Source organism: Triturus cristatus, chromosome 10 (genome assembly GCF_964204655.1).
Source record: "Triturus cristatus chromosome 10, aTriCri1.1, whole genome shotgun sequence".
Classification (NCBI taxonomy): Eukaryota; Metazoa; Chordata; class Amphibia; order Caudata; family Salamandridae; genus Triturus; species Triturus cristatus.
The window spans coordinates 834,841,125-834,862,287 of record NC_140593.1 but is presented as its reverse complement, the minus strand read 5'-3'; the positions used below and the strand labels follow the sequence as shown (position 1 = coordinate 834,862,287).

General features: G+C 46.2%; 1 protein-coding gene across 1 annotated transcript in view; it reads right to left on the bottom strand.

The window, feature by feature from the left end:
* Positions 1-21,163, bottom strand: part of CORO7 (coronin 7) — an 850,148-nt gene that overhangs the window by 693,113 nt on the left and 135,872 nt on the right. Inside the window, exon 5 of the mRNA XM_085628451.1 lies at positions 5,098-5,281. Within this exon, the coding sequence (XP_085484577.1) occupies positions 5,098-5,281 (184 nt within the window). The remainder of the gene's footprint in view (positions 1-5,097; positions 5,282-21,163) is intronic.

Here is a 21,163-nt window from a genome sequence, read left to right as displayed (position 1 = left end):
GTCCTCATCTGGACTACGCACAGCGCCAGGAACCCTGGCCCTCCTGCCACTCACACATACTCTGCCGCAGATCTCCGAGCGCTGGACTCCAGATGCCGCAACAACATCTGCTGACTCATATCACTTCGATCAACAGTAGGACCTTTCACCTGCCGCCACTGTCTCTTCACCCGCAACCCTACACCTTCCGCCCTCTCAGAAACCCTCACCACACCCACCTCATCGACCACCACCGCCACAGATCCACTCCACTGCCTCCTCCTCAACTCCAAATCATTCTGCAAACACGTCACCGAAATCTGGGACACCGTCTCCACCCTCACTCCCGGTGTTGTCTTCATCATCTAGACCTGGCTCCACCCCTGACATCGCTACAGTGACGCCCAACGAATGCAAGATGATATACCAGGACCGTACCAACAAACACGGAGGCGGAATCACCATCATCCACAAAGAAATCATCCGTTGCACCACCACCAAAGACGACACCACATCAATCATGGAACACCTCAACTTCCAACTCCAAACCAAAGGCAGAACAACCATCAGAGGCACCCTCACCTACAGACCCCCAGGCTTAACCCTCGGTCTGCAATGCCATTCTCAAATTCATCGCCCCACTTGCCATTGTCTCCAAGCACTACATCTTCCTCGGTGACCTCAACTTCCACCTCGACGACCCCAAAGACATGAACACCGCCAAACTCCTGGAAAGCATGAGCAACATCGGTCTCAACCAACTGGTCACTAACCCCACACACAGCGCAGGGCACATGCTTGACCCGATTTTCACTGCCAGAGACAGAGTCAAGTACAGCCATGTCACCAAACTCACCTGGACTAACCATACCATTGTCTGTTTCACCATTGCAGGATAACCATGTACTCCAAGCTCCCCCCACCATAGCTGCAACTAAGTGACAGAGAGCCAATGGACGGACTCCCTCAACTCCACCAGCTCCAACCCTGCAACCAACCTCGAACAGGCTGCTGAGAACCTCTCCGCATGGCTCACCAACTGCGCCAACAGAGTCGCCCCTATCAAGTCCGCCAACATCAGTAGATCCACCAAACAAGCCAGATGGTATACACCAGAACTCATGATTATAAAACACAACTGCAAAAGCCTAGAAAGACTATAGCACGCCAGCAAAGATCCCACAGACAAAGCCACCTTTAAATCAGCCCTCAACAAAAACCATCAATACCTAAATGACACGAAAAGACGTCCCCTGGCAGATCACATTGAAGCCAGCTTGAACCACAGCAAGGAACTCTTCAACGCCGTCAGAGAATTCTCCTGACTGTCACCCACAGAGACGCTCGCCCCTTCCCAGGAACTCTGCAACGCCCTGGCGGACTACTTTCACAACAAGATATCCACGATATAGAGAAACTTTGAGCCCCAACCTACCGACCTCTACAGCCTCCTCATGCCAACGGACGTCACCCACAACCATCCGTTTACCGAATGGGAACATCTCACCACACAGACCACCACAGCCATCATGAACTCCGTCCTCTATGGAGCACCCATGGACCCCGGCCCCCACCACCTCTTCCACCTCAGGAGCAAGGAAATCAGCAGCTAACTCGCCTCCATTCTCAATGCATCCAACACCATGGCCACCTACCCTGATCAATGGAAAAACGCAGAGGTCAAACCCCTCCTCAAGAAACCCTCCGCTGACCCCAGCAAAACCATAAACTACCACCCTATCTCTCTGCTCTCCTTCCCCACCAAAGTCCTCAAGAAGGCACTCAACAGACAACTCACTGAACACCTGGAGAACAGCAACCTGCTGGACACCTCCCAATCCAGTTTCAGTGCAAACTACAGCACGGAGACCACCCTGATCCCTGCCACAGACAACATCAGAACCCTCCTCGATTGGGGAGACACAGCGGCTTAGATCCACCTCGACATCTCAGCAGCGTTCAACACGGTATCCCACCACACCCTTATCAAGAGACTCCGCCACATCGGGATCCAGGGAGATGCCTTGCAATGGATTGTATCCTTCCTCACAGGACAAACCCATAGAATCCGCCTACCACAATTCACCTCAGAACCCAAGAACATCATCTGCAGTGTCCCTCAAGGTTCAACCTTCGTCTCCACCCTGTTCAACACCTACATGATATCCTGGCCAACATCGTAAGAACCCTTGGAATCAACATCATATCCTATGCAGACCACACCCAGCTCATCCTCTCGCTCTAAGAAGACCCCTCCACCACTGGGACTAAGGGCCAGATGAACAACACGCAAAACAGCGCCTCGCAAATTGCGAGTTGTTTGCAATTCGCAATTTGCGAGGCGCTATATTGCATGTACAACAGTGTTTTCAACACGGTTTGCGATTCCCAATGGGAGCGCAAATTGCGAGGCTTATCAATATTCATGAGTCTCTCGCAATTTACGAGCCCAATGGGAATGGCAGGCCATCCCAGGTATGGTGGCCTGCTGGGCTCAGCAGACCACCGTGTTTGGGACTGCTTTTAAATAAAGCAGTTTTTTTTTAATGCAGCCCGTTTCCTTAATGAAAACAGGATGCATTAAAAAAAAAAAAGAAACTTTTTCGTTTCATTTTTTAAGGGCAGGTAGTGGTCTCTGGGATCATTGCCTGCCCTTAAAAAATATTTTCCCCTGCATTTGCAAAGGGGAAGGGTGGTAATTTGCGGTCGCAAAACATTCATACATGGGCTTGCGCTCGCTATTGGGAAGGGAATGCCCCTTCCTAATAGCGAGTCGCAAAACCTATTTAGTGAGTCGCAAAAAAATTGCGACTCGCTAAATAGGCTATGTACATGGCCCACTAGGTTTTTGCATGCGCAAACGTGTTTGCAAACCCGTGTGCGCATGCAAAAACGTTCGTACATCTGGCCCTAACTTCCATAACTGCATGAAGAGAGTAGTCGACTGGATGAAGACCAACTGCCTAAAGCTCAACACGGACAAAATGGAATTGTTGATCTTTGGGAACACCACCTCCCCACGGAACAACACCTGGTGGTCTTCTGAACTCTGACCCACACCGACAGACCACGCCCACAACCTCGGTATCATCCTGAACAGCTAACACATCATAAAACACCAGATCAACGCAGTCGCCTCCGACTGCTTTCAAACCCTTTGCATGATCCAAAAGATCTTCAGATGCCCCCCCATCAACACAAGGAAAACCATTACCTAAGCCCTAGTCACAAGCCGGCTCAACTACGGCAAAGCGCTCTACACGGGAATCACCAACCAACTCCCGAAGAAAATCCAAACAATACAGAACTCAGCTGTCAGACTCATCCTCAACCTCCCCAAATAGACTCACATCACTCCCCCACCTCAGGAACCTCCACTGGCTCCCCATCCAGAAAAGATGCCAATTCATGATGCTGATACACGCTCACAAGGCCCACCACAACCAATGACCAGCATACATCAACCACTGCCTGAACTTCCACTAACCCTCTAGACTCTAGCGAGCCGCCTCCCTCGCCCTCTCTCACACTCCCCGCATCCGTCAAAGCTACAGCAGAGGACAATCTTTTTCCTACCGTGCCGCCAAGTCCTGGAATGACCTTCTCCTCCACCTTCAAACATCATCCTCTCTCCCGGAATTTAGAAAGGGACCCAGACCTGGCTCTTCGACTGAGTGCAGCAAGAACCTAGTGCCTGGATACCTCCCAGGGTGATTAGCCGCACTTTACAAATCCGAGCTGATTGATTGACTGTATTGTTCGAGAATGATAATCATCCAGTCCGCCTTCCATGAATAATTGGTGGACACTAGTTTGTCATCTATTCGAAATGGAGCCTAACATTTTGAAAAGTTAGAGTAAAAAAAGGCCAAAAGGCATTACAAGACTCTTGGGAGATGTTTTTTTTATAAAACTGATAACTTGCATTTCTTTTTTTGTCTCTGATGAATTTGCGGACATGGATTAGTTTGCCTAATATATACTTGTATTTTTGATTATATTTAATCTGATAATGTACACTGAGATTTTAAATATGTATCGCCATATTTATTGTTAATCTATATTCCAATACAAATGTATTTGTAAAAGGAGACCTCTTAAAATTGATCACAGTCTGTGCTGTGCTGGCAGCAGTCCATACTCTGTTCCATTAAGTCTGGCTGGATTTTCTCGTAGTCTTTGCCATGCTACTTCAAATGCTTCACGTTGCCTGTTTCAGTCCTCTAAATCTGTTTTTGATTTGTTGTTCCTAGGTTTATTCTATTCTTTTCTGTCATTTGCTGCAGTCATGTTTCTCTCTCTCTTTCTCAATTTTCAGTCACATGTCTGCTAAAAGAACTGGCAACACTGTTCAATCTCTAAGTCTGCTCATGATGTTCTGGTCAGGATTCTCTGCTCGTGTTTTTTTCTGGTTCTCGGTCCAATACAGCTCTGCTTTTTGTTTGGTTTTCATCCATTGTTTCATTAGCGGTCTGGCACATTCAGTCTCTGGGCCTTGAAGTATGCTCACGCCTCTGGTCTCTATTTCAAATCAGATTGTTAAGCAAAGATAGCTGCAGTGAGACCCTTCGGAGTGTGCAGAAGTAATGTCTGGATCAAGCCTTACAACTGTTTGCATTCATTGTTTAAAAATGCACTTCTACCTGGGCTCAGTAGTGCCTTTTGTAAAGCTAGTGTGTGTGTGTGTGTGTGTGTCTGTGCAAACTATTTTGTCCACTAAAACAACCCATATGTCTTTAAAGTACAGACAATAAAAAATTGCATAGTTCTTTCCATTAAAGCTCATTCCCGCTATCTCAGATTTCAGTTTTGAAACAAGCAGACAGATGCTTCTCCAACCAACGAGGCTGCTTGTGCTTGCTTTGCATAGGGAATAACCCTTCACAACTTACAACTCGATAGCCTTTTTTTGAAAAATTGTGGCAGCTTGAAACCTGTAGTAGCAGCTCCTACAAACAGCTGGGTTAGGAGTATGTCCACTATGAAGCCATACTGCTGATCCAACCCCATTTGCTGTGCTTTTCTAGAGGGGATCGGTTTGGCCATATATGCCTTGGTTGTGGGTATTCTGATAGGACACAACGCTGACAAGTGCATGATATTGGCAGCATATATTACCTGCAAGGGGTTTCTCACTGGCAACATCCCAGACCTTGGAGAACTTTCCAGCACCACTGGCCAGCACTCCATCTGCAGTGGGGTGGAACTGTAGGGTCTCGACCTGGCAGCCTTCCGGCCCCAAAGTAACAGCCGCAGAGGAAGGAAGATCCTGTCCATCAGGACCCAGGTGCCAGACCTTCACCTGTGAAGCACACAAGACCACAGGAGCATGAGAGGGCATCCATGTCTGTCTGTGAATGAAGACTGTAAGGCAAATACAAGAACAGAGTAAACCAGCTCATCAATCATAACCAGAGGGCATGTGAGTGCATGTGTACGTAAATCGATTGGTATAAGTAAATCAAGGCGCCAATGTCCATGAGCAGTCTTTTCAATGAAAATACAGAAGTGCAGGACCGCAGGTATCTGTTTGGTACTCATAAGTGCCAATACTCTTCCATTAAATGTACTGAGCCAGTGCTGAGAAGGTCGCACTTCCCGGTTCAGATTAAAGAAATGTAGGCATTCAGTGTCTGACAAGAAGTGCTGATTTAAAGCACTGTCTGTGAGTAAATGAAATAATGTGTGAGTGAGTATAGCAGGCTGGGTCTGGTGGCTCAGTGGACGAATGCGTCCACTCGCGGCGGGTCCGCTCCGCCTTTCATCCATAGCTGGTCGATAAAATGAGTACCATTGAGTTGGGTAACAATAAACATCTGTTATTCAGGGCCAAGATGCCTCCGGGTGATCGTGCACTTTACAAATACACATGTTATGATGTAGGAGTTCACATGAAAGTATATTAGTGTTTGTGAGCGAGAAAGCAAACAAGCTTGTTTTGTACACAGCACATTTAATTGCTTCACGTGTGCTGTGGATAACTGGATGGCGAAGAAGAAGAAAAAAGATACTTGTTTGAAAGATATATTTTTAATATAATCAATTTTTTGACATAGATGTGTTGGATTCAATTTCATACTGAAAAAAAAACGTTAAGGCTAAGGATATAAATGCATAGCTGCTGTCTAGTAAACAAAGACCGCCAACAACACAGCTAATACAAAAACACTACCATTAACATAATTTCGTTGAAAATAGGACATCTTGTCCCATTACCCACATGGGAGAAAACATAGTGTAACCAAATAAAGTAACAGAAAAGAAAGTGAATCCAAGTGTACGTGTTGAGTGCGATTGCGAAGGCAGTCTGCGTGTTCAGATCATGGCCGTGGGCATAAAATGCAGATGCGTGAGTACAGCAAGTACTCAGAGCAGGATTGTGCGTGCTCCAAGCAGAGTAAGTGTACATCAAAGAAACCTGAGCAGGTCCACTCATCCGTGCCCACAAACGCAAACCAAGCAAAAACCATGGAGAGCCGTAAGTGGTTAACTTCATTCGAAATTCTCCATCCTTCAGTACTTTTTCATAAAAGCAATAACTTGATCCCTAGCCATTTTCAGGTTTTATTGTATTTGTATATGTAGTGAATGTCTGTTTTCACTATTTCCACATGGTGCTTACCTCATCAGTGCTCTCCAGAAAGGGACCAGTCAGTTGAACAGACTCCCTGCTTGCTCTGCTCACCTCATATCGGCATCCCTTGTAGCATGACAATGTGCAGGTGTTGCTATCGTCCTCATTGTTTGCAGGAATCTGTCTTGGTTGCCTAGCATACGGTTGCAACCTGCATTTTATTGGGTTATTGGGTTATCAGTGATTCCATTCTACCCTGAGACTCACTTGACGTGGTGCCTTGGTTCGGATGGAATACAGGTGGCGGTTGGAGACCGAGGGTGAAGATGAAGACTGTGGAAGAAGCGGTGCTGTAATGTTGGTGGAATGAAGGTACTTAGAAACATTACTGGCTTGCTGTCTTCAACTTAACGTCGGCGATGATCTACCTGTGAGGAGCAGGAGCGGAGCATCCACCAACTCCCCTCGGGAATCCTGTTGAACCCAGAATGACCGGACCCTAGACATGACTATCAGGTCTGCTGAACATATATATTCATCATCATGAACTTCTTACTTATTGATCCCTAGTTCTGTCTCTGTTAAATGATTATTTCAGAAGAAAAACCTAATAAAAACGAGATCTAAGTCACCCTGTGTCGTTACCGCTGCCCCCCCCTGACGCGGCCGGCCCCACATGGGGTTGTAGGCGGCTTGCTGTGTATTTTGCCCCGCCCCCCCCACATGCCACCTAGCACTGTTACTTTGGCCCTGCCGCCCCAAGGGATGTAGGCAGTGGTTGATCTGTACGGCTGATGATACCAATAAAGATCTTGTTTGTTAAAAAAAAAAATGAACTTCTTACTTATTGAATTAGGAAGACCAAACTATGAGCAATAGATAGATTTGTTATTAATCCAAGTTAAACTTAGAACAATACTGTCTTACTTGACAGTTCAAGTTAAAGTGATGCCTCTTTGGTAGCCCGCAACGTGACATCAGCACAGCAGGCAAGCAGCAAGAGTTTGAATCTTATCACCCGCTTGCAAGGAGCTCTGCCACAGGCCCAAGTGAAGTTTTGATCCTTGAGTGTCACTGCGCGAGGAGCGTGAACTGTGGTATTGTTTGTGCACTAAATTGAGGCTGCGAGTCTTCCGGATTCTTGAGACCGTATCATCAGTGTAGATGGGCACCGGATGCGTGTCGTCCCCTGAGTATTCATGTCGGCAATGGTCATGTGCTGCGTTACACTGTTGTGCGACTCACTGAGGGTCATGCTATAGACTTCTACCATTGCGTCCTGTTTGAATTGTGCCATTTTAACCCGTGCTGCACTCGAGTCATCAGTAAATATTGGAAGCGGCTTCCAAGGAAGTCTGGTTATTTTCTACAGAATATTCAGTAGGGATTTCTTTTGTTTTGCTTGAGGACCTTTGGATTCCATAGCACAGCTGATTCCTCTCACTCAGAGATGGTTGATGACTCGTATAGCACTTGGTTATTTATGGCTTTGGTTTATTATGTTAGCTTGTTAATTCAGTCTAGTATTTGTTCTAAAATTCTTTAGCCTGTTTTAGTTTTGCATTTCCAGGTTACTGAAGAATGTCTGCTGCAAGCACGTCTCAGCCTCATCAGTTTTCATCCGATTCTGGGGAACCCTTACTGCCCTGGTAAAAATTGAAGCAACTCTTTGATTCTTATCTTGTGGCTATTAATAATGAGAAGGTCTCTGCAGCAAGGAAACTAAGAGTGTTGCTACACAATTTGGGTATAGAGGGGCACAATATTTATGAAAGCCTGGATGAGACTGTAATTGATAACGGAGAAGGTGACCTAATGACTTGTATGAAATGTAAGTTCTAATTTTAGAAAAGTATTTTGGTCCACATATATTGTAATGGAAAATCAAATTCTTTATCAGAATCCAAGCCAAGGTTGAGAAGTTTGCCAATTATGTAGCCTCACCCGAACTTGTGAATTTGGGGACTTAACTGACTCACATATTAAGGATCAGTTGGTGCGATGCCTTAATGACACCAGGGTGCAGGAGAAGCTTTTAGCTAAAATATCTATGTTGAAGTAAGCAGGGGATATTGTTGAGGGCATGGAACACACTTCAGGGTGAGTTAAAGAGATGCGTGGCAGTGTGACACACTCCGTGGAAAGGGCGACTACTTCTTCAGAAAACGATACTGGAGACAACTATAGGAATTCAACTTAGAAAGCAATGTATGAAGGATCTGTGTAGGAAGGTGGATATCTGACTATGGTTACCCCCAACTTTTTGCCTAGTGTCTAGCTGGTTTTTCGACTTAGTTGGCCTGAGATCCTGCCATTCAGGGTCTCAGGCTGTCTGCTCTCTCTGTAAAATGGACTCCATGTACCCTAGGTACATAACCAATTGGTAAGGATCACCTTATTGGACCCTGTACAGTGTACCCTAGGTACCCAGGGCATAGGTGTACCCTAGGCCTACCAGGGGCTGCAGCATGTATTATGCCACCCCTGGCCTGGCCTTCCATTTTGACACAACTGGCTGATCACTCAGCTGGGGCAAGGTCGTGTAATCACCCCTTGCTTAGGTGTAGTATTCCTATACCTAACTTACATATAGACACATGTGTACCTATCAGTCACTCCTATGGCAGGCCTTGACAATCCTGGAGGCAGAGTGCTTGGTAACATGTGAGATGGTGCTCTAGCATGAGCTGAGCCTGTCTGCAGCTTTCGGAACCTTGTCCTTATAGCTGTTCTATGATATAGCCTACCATATACTCTTAAAGTGCCTTATAATCTTAGACGGTTATGGTAACTATGGTTTGGCTTTATCAAAACATGTCGTGTAAGGTGTCTAACACTAGGGAATAATACCCCCATGCCATTTCTGGACATGAGAATATTATTCTCCCCTTCTAGAGGGAAAGACATGTTAAAATCATACTTCAACTGTTAGCCTCTGACCAAAGCCTCAGCATCACAAAATGGATGCTGCTGCCACGACACAAGTCTGACCTCCTGCAGCTGGGAGTGATCCCAGCCAGGGAGGCCTGGACAATAGGTTTCCTGCTTGGGGAGGTGCTAGCACCTCCCCAGACAGCCTTTAGTGTATTGGGGCAGGGTGGGCTGAAAGGAATGAGACATGCCTGGGGCACACAAGGTGTTCCTTGCATAGTCCAGTTCAAACCGGCGCTGGGGCACTCCAGCCCCAGCTCTGGCGCGAAACTGGACAAAGGGAAGTGGGTGTAACCACCCCCTCCCAGGTCCCACCCATAAGGCGTGACCTAGCAGGTATCCCAGCCCCCCAGATTAGTATAAGAGTGGGAGTTGGGCCTCAAGACTTTGGATTATCCTGAACCTGCAAAACTGAACAGAAACTCTGGACCTTCGACATTCGACGAAAGAAGAAGACTGAAGAATCTCCCTTGTAGCCAAGGAGTGGCTACCCTGTGCAAACAGGCACCATCAAGAGACTACCCTTTGCTTTGCGACCGTTCTACGAGGAACCGACTGCAGAGCCCGACCAGAGCCTTGACTTCCAGACTTCTCCGACCCTCATCCACATCTGCAGCAGAGCTGAGATCCGTGGAGGCGACGAGCGACGTGGGACCGGCTACCTGGAAAAAGTGGCTAGTAACTTACAGCGCAGCTTCTGAGGTACCCTCGAAGTTGTGCACCGGGGATTGAGAAGCCCCAACCCCAAGCACCATCTGCACTGAAGATCAGCCCCCCACACTCCACGAGTCCTGCGTGGGGCCCTTCAGCATTTTCCTGCTTGCCGCGTCTGTCCGGTTGCTTGCCCGCTGGCTAGTGGCCTCTGTGACGACGCACCCTGAAATCTTCTGCGCTGGTTTGGCTCCTCCAGACTGGCTCCCGCTTCTCTGCAAAGAAGAAGCACCCCAGACCTTCCTGGTCTGCACCAGAAGCAAGTCCTTCGTTCTTCGTGGGTTCCGCTTGCCAAGGCTTGGTGAGTCCTAGTCCAACTTCGACGCCGCCGACAGCAAGAGCCTTCGTGGGACAGCTCGCCTCCTGGTCCTGGTCGTCCTCGACGCTTCCTGGTCCTCCTGGCTGCAGCGACAAGCTTCACCTTCACCTGCAATCTTCACGACATCGCCTGGTTCCTTCCTGGTTCCACGTGGTCACTGGCTAGTGACCTTGACTCTGTCCCTTCTGCTTGCAGGTTTCTTCTCCTCTTGATCCCAGCCTTGGGATCCACCGAACACTCTTCACTGACTGCCTGTCAGCATCTTTCTTCAGGCATCCATAGGAGTCGACGACGAAAACGACGCATCTTCACCCCTATGCACCCGCAGCCTGTGGGCTAGGTAACTTGGGTACTCCGGTGCTCATCAGGATAGTGACTATCCTAGTGTCTAGTTTTCAAGTCTCAACTTCCTAGCTACTCCGGAAGTGTCCTAAATCTACCGTTTTCTAAACTGTACTATTGCTATTGACTTTTACGCATTACGCGTGAGTGTTTCCACTCTGCACACGAATCCCGTGGGCCTCCCACTTCCTAACTAACGCTAGTGTAGTGTAGCCCCAGCGATTCCCTAGGCCTAGGCCTATTCTATTTCCGTGACAGTGGTTCTTATACCACTTACTTAGTATATGGTTTGCGTGGCCCCTAGGGCCTAACTGTATTACTTACCTGTGTGACTTAATGTATGCATAAATAAGACTGTGTTGTACTTACCTCTAATCTCATAAAGAGTGCTGAGGGTTTGCTTAGAATAAATACACTTTATTTTATATATATATCTGTTGTGGTGTCCTTTCATTTGGTATTCAAGGGATTATATATGGTATCACAGCTGGCTTCACATGCCATTCAGAGTTTAGCCTAAGACTGCTCTTGTCCATGCTACCACTAGGATAGCTGGTCTATAAGGTTGACTTTACAACCAATCACCATAAGGGTATTTGGACTGATATAAGGTGTACACTATAACTAGTGACATCATACATCAGGCCAACTTCTCACAATCTGTCAAAGAGAACCCTGGCTTGGGGAGAGACACCAAGGTCAGGTGTTTCAAATGAGGTAGTGCATAATTTTTCAAATAATCCAAACTGTAACGCCTGTAGTTTTTCTGTCGCAGATGTGCTAAAAAAATTATTTTGCTCTATGTGAAAGAATGTCAAGATACATGAAGTGTTGAAATGCCAGCAATAAATCAAAAAGCAATTGTAAAAGTTGTACTTTCTTCTGCTGGAGTTAGACAGGTGAATGGTGTTGAAATCAGTTTTGGGGAACTCTGGTTCCCCTTTTACCTTGGTGGGTGATAAAAACCTGGAGGAGACATATGGGAATTAAAATATCACATTGTTATCACCTGACATAAATCCTGCGGGGTATGGAGGATTGAAGATCGATTTGATTGAGTAAACTGTAATGAGTATTAACTTCAAGGGGAGAAAGACTCTGGGGAAAATCTATGTATTCAAATGCAGTGGCAAATTACTAGATTGGTGACACCAACAAGATTTAGGGATGGTCCTTAATACCAACACTCCAAATCAAGCCATTACAATAGCTAACATCGGGGAGGACTCGTAATTGACGAAGGAGTTTCATAAAGTGTTCAGAGATCAACTGGGTCTTTTAAAAGATTTCAAGCACAGAATCATTGTAAAGAAAAAACTAAGTCTTTTGTGCATACAGGGAGGAGGATACTTAATCTTATGTTAAAACCCTTGCCAGAAGAGTTAGATAAATTGTTACAGGCGGGAGTTATTAAAGAGATAAGAGTCTTCAGAATGGCTGGCCCCCATAGTTCGGCATCCTGCAGAGAATTGTGCAAAATTGAGAATGTGTGTGGATCTTGGGGATGTAAACCAATGCATCTGGGTTGATTGCAATCCCTTGCCAAATATCACTGAGGCTTTGACTATACCCAAGGGTGCCTGCATTTTTAGTGTGATGGATTTTTCAGCTACGTACCACCAGGTGATGTTACATGAAGATTTAAGGTTTCTCACATCCTTCGTCACTTCTCTGGGGGCATTTAGGTTAATTAGATTACCGTTTTGGGTCAGCCTCATTGGCGGCAGGCTTTCAAAGGCTTATGAAGGAGGTTTTGAAGGGAATTGATTCAGTGATGTTTTTACAAGGCAACGTCATAGTTTATAGGAAGGACAAGCAGAGCCATGATGCTACCTTGAGACAAGTGTTAACAAAACTTAGAGATAAGGGTCTTACATTTAAGAAGGAAAAGTACAAGTTTGAAGTCGAATCGGTTTCACATTTGGAACACATGATTTCGGGAGAAGGTATTAGTCACAAGCTAGACCTTGCTAACTCTATTATTGCGGTACCTTCTACGACCAACAAGGATCAGATTAGGTCATTCTTGGGCTTCACGGAGTATTACTCTAAGTTTGTTCCTAATTTTGCAAGTGAAATACAGATGATCAGACTCTAGCTTAATAAGGGTGTGCAATTTGCTTAGTCTAAAGACTGTGAGGAAGCTTTCAAGCTCGTTAGGAATGAAATTGCCAGGATGCCGACCCTTGGTCATTTTAATGTCTCCAAGAAGACTATTCTCATGACAGATGCCAGCCTGAAAGGTCTTGGGGCTGTCTTGTCCCAAGTGGAGGGCAGTGAAGAAAGGGTTGTGGCCTTCGCTTTCCGTTCCCTTAAAAGGAGATGAAGAGAGGTATTCCGTCATTGAAAAGGGAGGCTTTGGCTGATATGTGGGCGATATATCCTTTTAAGTTTTTCTTGTGAGGTTTACTATTTGTGCTTAGGACAGACCACAGACTATTAGTTAAGTTATTGGGATACATGAGTATTGAGAATACCATTCCATGTATTAAAAGATGGGTGGAGAGTTTGATGGAATATACCTATTACGGTCAGTACCTTCCAAGGGCTAAGAATGTTCCTGCTGACTGTTTGCAAAAACAACAATTGATGCACAGAATGCAGAACAATGTCATACATTAACCGCAGTACAGAGATCTGGGCCTAAATCCATCGTTTTTTTGCTCACCATGCCATTCCAGTTTGGACCCAGCCATAAGCAAATCAGTCTTGACCCTGTGCACAATGGGAACAGTCCAGCCCGAACTGCCAGGCCAGGTCCTCCCTGGACTGGAAACAAGCATTCTAGGACCGGTTTGGGGTTTCAGCCCTCATCAGCCAGGATAGCTTGACTCCAGTGGCATGGAGAGCACAGGACCCACATCTGGGCATACCAATCCCACTTGGGGTGACAAATGCAAAAAGAACTATTGATTGACAGAATGCAGAAAAATGTTATACTTTCACCCCAGTGCAGAGATCTGGGCCTACATCCATCGTTTTTTGCTCAGCATGCTATTCCAGTTTGGACTCAGCCATATGCAAATCAGTCTTGCCCAATGGAAACAGTCCAGCCCAAACTGCCAGGCCAGGTCCTCCCTGGACTGGAAACAAACATCCTAGGACCGGTTTCGGGGTTTCGCCCATCATCAACCAGGATAGCTTCACCCCAGTGGCATGGAGAGCACGGGACCCACGTCTGGGCATACCCGTCCCACTCAGGGTGACAAATGCAAAAAGAACAATTGATGGATTGAATGCAGAACAATGCCATATATTCACCCCAGTACAGAGATCTGGGCCTAAATCAATTGTTTTTTTATCTCACCATGCCATTCCAGTTTGGACCTACCCATAGGCAAATCAGTCTTGACCCTGTGCCCAATGGGAAGAGTCCAGCCCGAACTGCCAGGCCAGGTCCTCCCTGGACTGGAAACAAGCATCCTGGGAGCTTTATAGTGGGGATCGATTGGTTCCTCCGGAAGTCTTATGGGAAAAAAATTAGCAAATTTGCCCATGAGGGGCATGTGGGAAGGAACTTGACTAAAGCTAGGGTGAGGGAGTGCTAATGATGGCCTGGTTTGGACAGACAGGTGGAAAGTGTGGTGGGGGATTTTCTCTAATGTGCGGCCAATGACAAGTTGAGATCAGTTAGGACAGCCCTGCTTACTCTTGTTGAAATCCCTCAGGAACCATGGAATAAGTTAGGGTTAGATATGTTGGTCCTTTTGAATTACTACTGCCTGGAGAAAGATGCATCCTAGTTGTGGCCGACTATGCCACTTAATGGGTCTCTGCCTGTTGTGTGAATTCTATAACCAAAAGTAATGTCTTGGACTTTATGAAGGATATTTTGCAAGCGAGGGGTACCCAAGGTCATTATCACTGAAAATGAGGTCTAGTTTACATCTAGTGAAATTAAATAATTTTTAATGAGGTTGCCATTAGGCATCGTCACGCCGTGCTATATATCCCCCAGGCGAATGGTCTTGTGGAAATCATGAATTGGTTGTTGAGATCATCTGCCCATTTTGCTGTAGAGAATACAATATCACCCACAGTGGTCCCCCGAGAGAAGTTGTGGGCACATTGTAATACTGCCAATGCGGTGACCAAGGTGTCGCCGTTCCAGTGCTTGAGGGGAAGGCTTGCTGGTTCTAAACTTAATCTGTCATGGTTGGATTACAAATGTGTAAGGGTGGTGGATTCCCGTGTGGTGAAGAAATACCAAGAGAGGTATAAATGTTTTGATGAGAAGTATAGTGAACGTAAGAGGAATGTGCACTTAAGGATAAATCCAAATTCTGGGGTCCAAAATATATCTTTAGTGTAAAGAAGAATGTGGTTGCTTTAAGTGATGGAGAGGTATGAAGTATGTCTACGTTAGCAAAGTGCGGAGGAAAAGGTGATTCACTGAATGATGCTTCTATAGGTTCAACATCCTCTTCACCCTTGCAGGATCCTAAGACGGCCAATGATTTGCATGTAGACTATGCAGAATCCAGCCTCAATGGGGTGTGTAGGAGTGCTTGTTCCTGAACAGCACCGCTATACCTGGAAGTCTCTGTATTGCAATAATTAGGTGGAGTCACATTTGGTGTGAAATTTTATTCAATTTTGATTATATAAATTCTGTACTATATACGTTCATAGCACAAACTCCTGTAGGCCTACAGAAACTGGTTACGGAATTGGGAGCCTACACTACCCTGAACCAACTTACAAGCTAGCACAAACTCCCGTAGGCCTGCAGAAACTGGTTACGGAATTGGGAGCCTACACTACCCTGAACCAACTTACGATTAACCACAAAAAACAAAAGTTATGTGCTTCTCCAAATCCAATAAAATATCGAAAAGGAATACTTTTTCCTGGAAATTGGGTGAGCAACCACTGACCAGGGTTGTGTGCTATAAATACCTAGGTTTTCAGCTAGATTGCAAGCTTAACTTTAAGTTACACTTGGACCAAGGCCTTATGAAAGCCAAACAGTTGTTATTCGCTTTCAAAACCCTTAGGAAAAAACGCATAGGATGCTCCACCGGCCATTTGCTGAAAGTGATTGCCGCTAAATTTCTACCTTTCATCTCATACGGCTCGGAAATTCTGAACATTAAAAATGCCACAGTCCTAAACACAGCAGTACAAAAGGGGGTGGTGATGGACGGAGCATCAGAACCAATCAAACACTCACGCCCAGTCAACAGATCTGGGTTTGATCCATCACCGTTCTTTAGCCCACTCTGCCACCCCAGTTCAGACATGGCCATATGCAAATCAGTCTGACCCTGTGCCTCATGGGAACAGTCCAGCCCGAACTGCCAAGCCATGCCTTCCCTGGACCGGAAACAAGCTTCCTAGGACCGGTTTCTGGCATTTCAGCCGTCTTCAGCCAGGCTTGCTTGAATCCAGTGGCAAAGTGAGCAAGGGACTCACGTCTGAGCATGCCCTGCCAACTTATGGCGAACAAAGCAGTACAAAAGGGGGTGGTGATGGACGGAGCATCAGAACCAATCAAACACTCACGCCCAGTCAACAGATCTGGGTTTGATCCATCACCGTTCTATAGCCCACTCTGCCACCCCAGTTCAGACATGGCCATATGCAAATCAGTCTGACCCTGTGCCTCATGGGAACAGTCCAGCCCGAACTGCCAAGCCATGCCTTCCCTGGACAGGAAACAAGCTTCCTAGGACCGGTTTCTGGCATTTCAGCCGTCTTCAGCCAGGCTTGCTTGAATCCAGTGGCAAAGTGAGCAAGGGACTCACGTCTGAGCATGCCCTGCCAACTTATGGCGAACAAAGCAGTACAAAAGGGGGTGGTGATGGACAGAGCATCAGAACCAATCAAACACTCACGCCCAGTCAACAGATCTGGGTTTGATCCATCACCGTTCTTTAGCCCACTCTGCCACCCCAGTTCAGACATGGCCATATGCAAATCAGTCTGACCCTGTGCCTCATGGGAACAGTCCAGCCCGAACTGCCAAGCCATGCCTTCCCTGGACCGGAAACAAGCTTCCTAGGACCGGTTTCTGGCATTTCAGCCGTCTTCAGCCAGGCTTGCTTGAATCCAGTGGCAAAGTGAGCAAGGGACTCACGTCTGAGCATGCCCTGCCAACTTATGGCGAACAAAGCAGTACAAAAGGGGGTGGTGATGGACGGAGCATCAGAACCAATCAAACACTCACGCCCAGTCAACAGATCTGGGTTTGATCCATCACCGTTCTTTAGCCCACTCTGCCACCCCAGTTCAGACATGGCCATATGCAAATCAGTCTGACCCTGTGCCTCATGGGAACAGTCCAGCCCGAACTGCCAAGCCATGCCTTCCCTGGACCGGAAACAAGCTTCCTAGGACCGGTTTCTGGCATTTCAGCCGTCTTCAGCCAGGCTTGCTTGAATCCAGTGGCAAAGTGAGCAAGGGACTCACGTCTGAGCATGCCCTGCCAGCTTATGGCGAACAAAGCAGTACAAAAGGGGGTGGTGATGGACGGAGCATCAGAACCAATCAAACACTCACGCCCAGTCAACATATCTGGGTTTGATCCATCACCGTTCTTTAGCCCACTCTGCCACCCCAGTTCAGACATGGCCATATGCAAATCAGTCTGACCCTGTGCCTCATGGGAACAGTCCAGCCCGAACTGCCAAGCCATGCCTTCCCTGGACCGGAAACAAGCTTCCTAGGACCGGTTTCTGGCATTTCAGCCGTCTTCAGCCAGGCTTGCTTGAATCCAGTGGCAAAGTGAGCAAGGGACTCACGTCTGAGCATGCCCTGCCAACTTATGGCGAACAAAGCAGTACAAAAGGGGGTGGTGATGGACGGAGCATCAGAACCAATCAAACACTCACGCCCAGTCAACAGATCTGGGTTTGATCCATCACCGTTCTTTAGCCCACTCTGCCACCCCAGTTCAGACATGGCCATATGCAAATCAGTCTGACCCTGTGCCTCATGGGAACAGTCCAGCCCGAACTGCCAAGCCATGCCTTCCCTGGACCGGAAACAAGCTTCCTAGGACCGGTTTCTGGCATTTCAGCCGTCTTCAGCCAGGCTTGCTTGAATCCAGTGGCAAAGTGAGCAAGGGACTCACGTCTGAGCATGCCCTGCCAACTTATGGCGAACAAAGCAGTACAAAAGGGGGTGGTGATGGACGGAGCATCAGAACCAATCAAACACTCACGCCCAGTCAACAGATCTGGGTTTGATCCATCACCGTTCTTTAGCCCACTCTGCCACCCCAGTTCAGACATGGCCATATGCAAATCAGTCTGACCCTGTGCCTCATGGGAACAGTCCAGCCCGAACTGCCAAGCCATGCCTTCCCTGGACCGGAAACAAGCTTCCTAGGACCGGTTTCTGGCATTTCAGCCGTCTTCAGCCAGGCTTGCTTGAATCCAGTGGCAAAGTGAGAAAGGGACTCACGTCTGAGCATGCCCTGCCAACTTATGGCGAACAAAGCAGTACAATCCACACTTTTTAAGAGACTGTTCTCAATACCGCTGCATACCTCACAGGCATAAATTCGCCTAGAATATGTACAACAAAATCAGATCATGGCCAGACCAGGCGCGTTAGTAAAATACTACTGGAGGATGAGGTAAGCAGAAGACAGCACCCTAGCCCATCATTGTTGGGTCGAGATTGAAAACCAAATGAGTCTAGTCAATTCAACCATAACAGCCCTGAAGAAATCCCTATCGGCACTACAGCTAGAGGATGCTTGGCTCACCCTGCAACGTACTCTGGATTTAAAAGCGTGGTTAATAACGCCATTAAGCGGACCTCTTTATTAACAGATAAAACGACCTTCGCAAAACAACATCATGCCTGGGCTGTGATACAGGCCTACCAGAGGCTGAAGCCGCAACAATACCTGATGGAACATTTCTCCCACCAGAAAAAGCATTATCTAACGTTGCTACGAATGGGATCTTTCCCCTCAAAGGATTTGACCCCAAAATGGAAACAAACATGGCCATCCAAGGTATGCCGCCTCTGCGGTCAAGGGGAAGAGTCACTACTACATCTACTATGTACTTGCCCTTTCTTATTGGAAACTCGAAAATCCAACCTTCGGGAGGCTCCAAGGATGGAACAAATATGAACATGTAGAGTAGCAGTCATTAAGTGTCTTGGAGGGTTGTGATTCCCCTGTCCTGCAGAACCAAAACATTTTGGAAAATCGCGGCAAAAGAACTGGAAAAAAGCGAATCTAGCCAAGTAGCCAATCAATTGGCACATATTTTCTAAATGTACTGTTACACTTGTCATTATTTTAATTAGCTGCCCCTTATTGTGATGATGAACTCAAGGCCTTTTTATTTTTTTTTAAATGTATACTTAAAGTATTGCGTTTCATGATGGTTGTCCATCCTTTTACGATTTTTAATGAATCAAATAAAAGCATATTCGACTGACTGATATACGTTAATACTGATGTGTTAATTGGCTATGTACAATTCTGTATATTTCATCATACAATCTTGAATGTATGAGTTCTGCATTATTTTCTTACTGATGCAATTCATTGAACTTGTTCCTTGTTAGTTTTTCTTACTCGATTTTTTTGTTTCATGTATTAATTTATTTTCATGACTCATGGTGGTTAGCGATAGGTTTTAGTTGGGAGATTTTTGGTTTATTTGGCGCACAGCTCTGGAACGACTTGTACATCCTTGCATTATGCACTGTGTCATTGGTGGGGGGTTGTTGATTACTTCTCAGGGATTATGCTGTTGAATATTGTGAGTCACTTCGTGGATGTTTGCATAAAAACTCAATAAAGTGCGTTTAAAAAAAAAAAATTAAATTTATTTTCATGACATGTGCAATACAATATCTGTAATTCCTTAAGAGGGGAAGACGTGCTGTAGTCTCCATTTTTATTTGGTCTGTGATTCATTCTATCCTATGACTTACTTGATGTGGTGCCATGGTTACAAAGGAATACAGGTGGCGGTTGGAGACTGAGGATGGCGGTGAAGACTGTGGAAGAACCTGTGCTGTAATGTTGGCGGAATAAAGGTACTTGGAAAAAACTACTGGCTTGCTGTTGTCAACTTAACACATACCATTGATAGCAATCTTGTGACCTCATATCTTCAGCTGCAAATGACCTAAAAATTCAACCATGGCTTCACAGGTGGCCTTAGTAGCTCGTTCAATATTAGTTTCATGATCTTACTTACCGAGTGGCCACTGACACAGTTGCTTGCAAATAAGAGGTCAAATCACAGTGCCTCCCTCCCACTATTGTGCTTGACGTCCCCCTCAATCTAGTGCTACTTGTCAAGTGCATTCCTCCACTACTTCTACTGTAGCACTTTTGCTCCCTCCTTAACCTGCTCGTCCATTAAACCTCCTTTCTCGCACTGCTGCTTTATGGCATGAGCTGCATGCATGGACACGGCATGATCCCACTAACCCAGTCTTCCCTTCAAAGTTTTCAGAACTGCCTGTAAAGCAGGTAAACACTGAGCCAGGCTTGATTTCCAGAAAACACCTGACAGCAGGAGGACAGCAGTGTAGCTCAAGATCCATACTTTAGGAGATACCATGTACTAAAATTCAGTTTCTACAATTAAAATCCAGACTTAGAAGAGTCCGTTTGGAAAGCCTTGTTCTTACACGATTATGGTCAGCATTTAGACTAAAGTACTTGAAGTTCGGTGGTGTCACAAAAGCTAATTTGTTAGATGTTACTTTCTGGTAGCTCTAAACACATACAGCTCCTAGTGCTGAAACTGCTGACAACTCTAGCTCCCCAGAAGACAACCAAGAGGAAGAAAACCTCAAAAGCGCCCCTCCTTATCCCACTGCCTCTTTCCCTGATTCCACAGAGTTTCCCAACTTTAAAGTTGATGCTCTCCAGCTTAAGAAGCTAGAATTCAAGATGCAGAAGGCCCAGAGAAGTTTGAAAAAGAGAAATTGAGAATAGAGCAGCATAGCGACAAGCTGAGGGAAGAAAAGGAACGTTAAAGTGCAAACATGAAGCTAGACAGTCTGCTAAACAAAGAACAAGTTGTTGGCACCACTAAGTTGAAGCAGTGGTAACTGAAGGCCATATCTCTAAAGCACCGTTCCAAACCGACTAGACCTTTATTGTGATCCTCTTGCCAGACGTGGAAAGAGAGGCATGGTTATGTTTAGTCCAGCAAGTACAGTGACAACAGAGTCACTGCACCTCAATGAGGGCGATCTTTTATTACACATTATGACAGCAGTAGGGCTCAAAGTCCTTGCTTCCATTAGAGGCCAGGATATCCTCCCTGCATCATTGTGACTGAAATAGGAGAAAGACCTAAAAAAGTCCAGTAAATTTA